The sequence below is a fragment of the Oncorhynchus nerka genome, linkage group LG7, assembly GCF_034236695.1.
Source record: "Oncorhynchus nerka isolate Pitt River linkage group LG7, Oner_Uvic_2.0, whole genome shotgun sequence".
Classification (NCBI taxonomy): Eukaryota; Metazoa; Chordata; class Actinopteri; order Salmoniformes; family Salmonidae; genus Oncorhynchus; species Oncorhynchus nerka.
In genome coordinates, this window is record NC_088402.1 from 11,939,577 (window position 1) to 11,945,127 (window position 5,551).

Below are 5,551 nucleotides of genomic sequence, written 5' to 3' on the forward strand. Positions count from 1 at the left end.
CCGTGCTCGCACCTCGGATTTCTTCCCTCTTAGTTAGTGATAGCTAGTGATAGCTAGTGATAGCTAGTAATAGCTAGTGATAGCTAGTGATGGCTAATGATAGTTGTAATAGCTAGTAATAGCTAGTGATAGCTAGTGATAGCTAGTAATAGCTAGTGATAGTCAGTAATAGCTAGTGATAGCTAGTGATAGCTAGTGATAATGATGCACAAGCTAGGCCTATTTCTAACATCGGCAGCATTTTTCTCTGCATGTCTGCTCAAATCTGGGTAACAGATTGAAAGGAATGTGAGTCTTATTCAATACATGTAGTTATAGCTGGCTTTTCTAAAGTCTACCAACCTTGACAGCAGGCATGCCAGCTAAGACAAACAAGCTAGCTACTCTAACTTGACTGATAGTCTGAAATGGCTTCTTGGTAGTTAGTTATGAGGCTGGCAGAGCCGGGCTAACTAAAGACAACTTCATAACATGTCTAGGTGGCTAGTGGTATTACAGAGAAACAACAACAATATATATATATGTAATTTTATTTCTTAAATGTTTTTAAACAGGGCACATTCGTTGAGGGGACACGTGCCCCCTATGGGCAGCACGCCTCTGGCAGCATTTACCCGCCAGATTCAGAAACTCGAAAAAAAAGAAGAAAAAAAAGATTTCAGAAAGGATTTACAGTAAAAATCCACTTTGACGTGAAAGATGGTTAAAGAGTAAAAAGCATTGGAAGTGAAGACATCATCATCATCATCATATCACACTGAGTAAAGATTTAAGGCACAATCTGGCACGCTACAGCCTACAAAAACTGTGTGTGTGTGTGTGTGTGTGTGTCTGTATTTATGTGAGTGAGTGTCTGTCTGTGAACACTTGTGTCTGTATGTGCGTGTGCGTGTGGGTGTGGTCACAGGTTCTCTCCAGGCTGGTACTGGGGTTCAGTAGCAGTAAAGTAGTCCTCCAGGAAGCCCTGCAGGTATTCAAAGGTGTGTCTCTCGTCCGCATCTCTGCGCCAACACTGTACCATCAGCTCATGGAGGGAGGCAGGACAACCCACCGCACAGGGCATCCTGTAGCCTCTCTCCACCTGCTCCAGGACCTCCCGGTTATTCATACCTAGAGAAGAGGAGGGAGAGGGAGTGGTAGAGAGGGAGAAAGAGACATAGAGTGTCAAGAAAAAGTATGTGAACCCTTTGGAATTACCCTCTATATAAATTGGTCATAAAATTAATAACACACAAATTATTTAATTTTTCTTGTCTACATTGAATACATCGTTTAAACATTCACAGTGTACAGTCGTGGCCAAAAGGTTTGAGAATGACACAAATATTAATTTTCACAAAGTTTGCCGTGTCTTTATATATTTGTGTCAGATGTTACTATGGATACTGATGTATAATTACAAGCATTTCATAAGTTTCAAAGGCTTTTATTGACAATTGCATGATGTTGATGCAAAGAGTCAATATTTGCAGTGTTGACCCTTCTTTTTCCAAGACCTCTGCAATCCGCCCTGGCATGCTATCAATTAACTTCTGGGCCACCTCCTGACTGATGGCAGCCCATTCTTGCATAATCAATGCTTGGAGTTTGTCAGAATTTGTGGGGTTTTGTTTGTCCACCCGCCTCTTGAGGATTGATCACAATTTCTCAATGGGATTAATGTCTGGTGGGTTTCCTGGCCATGGACCCAAAATATTGATGTTTTGTTCCCCGAGCCACTTAGTTATCACTTTTGCTTTATGGCAAGGTGCTCCATCATGCTGGAAAAGGCATTGTTCGTCGCCAAACTGTTCCTGGATGGTTGGGAGAAGTTGCTCTCGGAGGATGTGCTGGTACCATTCTTTATTCATGGCTGTGTTCTTAGGCAAAATTGTGAGTGAGCCCACTCCCTTGGCTGAGAAGCAACCCCACACACGAATGGTCTCAGGATGCTTTACTGTTGGCATGACACAGGACTGATGGTAGCGCTCACCTTGTCTTCTCCGGACAAGCTTTTTTCCAGATTCCCCAAACAATCGGAAAGGGGATTCATCAGAGAAAATGATTTTACCCCAGTCCTCAGCAGTCCAATCTCTGTACCTTTTGCAGAATATCAGTCTGTCCCTGATGTTTTTCCTGGAGAGAAGTGGCTTCTTTGCTGCCCTTCTTGACACCAGGCCATCCTCACTGTGCGTGCAGATGCACTCACACCAGCCTGCTGCCATTCCTGAGCAAGCTCTGTACTGGTGGTGCCCTGATCCCGCAGCTGAATCAACTTTAGGAGACGGTCCTGGTGCTTGCTGGACTTTCCAGGGCGCCCTGAAGCCTTCTTCACAACAATTGAACCACTCTCCTTGAAGTTCTTGATGATCCAATAAATGGTTGTTTAGGTGCAATCTTACTGGCAGCAATATCCTTGACTGTAAAGCCATTTTTGTGCAAAGCATTGATGATGGCGCATGTTTCCTTGCAGGTAACCATGGTTGACAGAGGAAGAACAATTATTCCAAGCACCACCCTCCTTTTGAAGCTTCCAGTCTGTTATTCAAACTCAATCAGCATGACAGAGTGATCTCCAGCCTTGTCCTTGTCAACACTCAAACCTGTGTTAACGAGAGAATCACTGACATGATGTCAGCTGGTCCTTTTGTGGCAGGGCTGAATGCAGTGGAAATGGTTTTTGGGGATTCAGTTCATTTGCATGGCAAAGAGGGACTTTGCAATTCATTGCAATTCATCTGATCACTCTTCATAACATTCTGGAGTATATGCAAATTGCCATCATACAAACTGAGGCAGCAGACTGTGAAAATTAATATTTGTATCATTCTCAAAACCTTTTTGCTACGACTGTATGTTGGAAAAAGTATGTGAACCACTAGGCTAATGACTTCTCCAAAAGCTAATTGGGTTCAGGAGATTGGAGATGTTGGTTAGAGCTGCCTTGCCCTATAAAAAAACACTCACAAAATTTGAGTTTGCTATTCACAAGAAGCACTGCCTGATATCAACCATGCCTCCAACAAAAGAGATCTCAGAAGACCTAAGATTAAGAATTGTTGACTTGCATAAAGCTGGAAAGGTTTACAAAACTATCTCTAAAAGCCTTGATGTTCATCAGTCCATGGTAAGACAAATTGTCTATAAATGTAGAAAGTTCAGCACTGTTGCTACTCTCCCTAGGAGTGGCCGTCCTGCAAAGATGACTACGAGAGCACAGCGCAGAATGCTCAACGAAGTTAAGAAGAATCCTAGAGTGTCAGCTAAAGATTTACAGACATCTTTGGAACGTGCTAACATCTCTGTTGACGAGTCTACGATATGTAAAACACTAAACAAGAATGGTGTTCATGTGAGGACACCACGGAAGAAGCCACTGCTGTCCAAAAAAAACATTGCTGCACGTCTGAAGTTTGTCAAAGTGCCCCTGGATGTTCCACAGCGCTACTGGCAAAATATTCTGTGGACAAATGAAACTAAAGTTGAGTTGTTTGGAAGGAACACACAACACTATGTGTGGAGAAAAAAAGGCACAGCAAACCAACATTGAAACCTCATCCCAACTGTAAAGTATGGTGGAGGGAGCATCATGGTTTTGGGGCTGCTTTGCTGCCTCGGGGCCTGGACAGCTTGCTATCATCGACGGAAAAGGGAATTCCCAAGTTTATCAAGACATTTTGCAGGAGAATGTTAGGCTATTTGTCCGCCAATCGAAGCTCAACAGAAGTTGGTTGATGCAACATGACAACGCCCCTAAATACAGTAAATCAACAACAGAATGACTTCAACAGAAGAAAATACACCTTCTGGAGTGGCCCAGTCAGAGTCCTGACCTCAACCTGATTGAGATGCTGTGGCATGACCTCAGGAGAGCAGTTCACACCAGACATCCCAATAATATCCAAAGTTTTGTAAAGAGGAATGGTCCAAAATTCCTCCTGACTGTTGTGCAGGTCTGATACGCCACTACTGAAAACGTTTGGTTGAGGTTATTGCTGCCAAAGGAGGGTCAACCAGTTATTAAATCCAAGGGTTCACATACTTTTCCCACCCTGCTCTGTGAATGTTTACACGGTGTGTTCAATAAAGACATGAATACGTATGATTGTCTGTGTGTTATTAGTGTAAGCAGACTGTGTTTGTCTATTGTTGTGACTTAGATGAAGATCAGATCACATTTTATGACCAATTTATGCAGAAATCAAGGTAATTCCAAAGGGTTCACATCCTTTTTCTTGTCACTGTACATATTAGACACATGCTTCTTTCTTGCCACTGCACAGAGATGTTTAGTAACACATATCCCATGTCTGGGAAAAAGAAGGGAGAGAGTAAGACACGCCCACCTACCTGGGTAAGGTACGCGTCCCTTTGTGATGAGCTCAGTGAGCAGGATACCAAAGCTCCACACGTCAGACTTGATGGTGAAACGCCCGTATAGAGCTGCTTCAGGAGCAGTCCACTTGATGGGGAACTTGGCTCCTGTAAAATCAATCAATCAATCAATCAATCAAATGTATTTATGAAGTCCTGTTCTCATCAAGAGTTGTCACACTCTCTCTTACCTTGTCTGGCAGTGTACTCATTGTCCTCTATGAGTCTGGCCAGACCAAAGTCAGCGATCTTGCACACCAGATTTTCCCCGACCAGAATGTTAGCTGCTCGCAGATCACGATGGATGTAGTTCATTCGCTCTATATACGCCATGCCTGCCGCTATCTACACACACACACACACACACGCACGCACGCACGCATGCACGCACACACATGCGCGCGCACATGCGCATGCACACACACACACGCACACAGGAGGAAGTGTTAGAGGTGCCCGTCATCCCCACTTGTCCCACCTGCAGCAGAGTGTGAGGCGGCACCAGCACTCGACCCCGACCACCAGAGGAACGTGGTCAAGATGGGGGTTGACCGAGACGGTGGTTGACCGAGACGGTGGTTGACCGAGATGGTGGTTGACCGAGACGGTGGTTGACCTGACCGAGACGGTGGTTGACCTGACTGTGAGACGGGGGTTGACCTGACCGAGGCGGTGGTTGACCTGACTGAGACGGTGGTTGACCGAGACGGTGGTTGACCTGACTGAGACAGTGGTTGACCTGACCGAGACGGTGGTTGACCTGACTGAGACGGTGGTTGACCTGACCGAGATGGTGGTTGACCGAGACGGTGGTTGACCGAGACGGTGGTTGACCTGACTGAGACGGTGGTTGACCTGACTGAGACGGTGGTTGACCTGACCGAGACGGTGGTTGACTGAGACGGTGGTTGACCTGACTGAGACGGTGGTTGACCTGACCGAGACGGTGGTTGACTGAGACGGTGGTTGACCTGACTGAGACGGTGGTTGACCTGACCGAGACGGTGGTTGACCTGACTGAGACAGTGGTGCCCAGAGGTGCCCGTCATCCCCACTTGTCCCACCTGCAGCAGAGTGTGAGGCGGCACCAGCACTCGACCCCGACCACCAGAGGAACGTGGTCAAGATGGGGGTTGACCGAGACGGTGGTTGACCGAGACGGTGGTTGACCGAGATGGTGGTTGACCGAGACGGTGGT

General features: G+C 46.0%; 1 protein-coding gene across 3 annotated transcripts in view; it reads right to left on the minus strand.

Moving 5' to 3' along the window:
• Window positions 1–514: 514 nt before the first annotated feature.
• LOC115116659 (proto-oncogene tyrosine-protein kinase Yrk-like) overlaps window positions 515–5,551 on the minus strand; it is an 82,146-nt gene continuing 77,109 nt past the window's right edge. For all 3 annotated transcript variants that reach the window (XM_065020187.1, XM_065020188.1, XM_065020189.1), the window contains 3 exons: window positions 4,545–4,698; window positions 4,330–4,461; window positions 515–1,110 (listed from right to left, as the gene is read on the minus strand). In XM_065020187.1, the coding sequence (XP_064876259.1) occupies window positions 902–1,110; window positions 4,330–4,461; window positions 4,545–4,698 (495 nt within the window). In that variant the 3' untranslated portion in view covers window positions 515–901. The remainder of the gene's footprint in view (window positions 1,111–4,329; window positions 4,462–4,544; window positions 4,699–5,551) is intronic.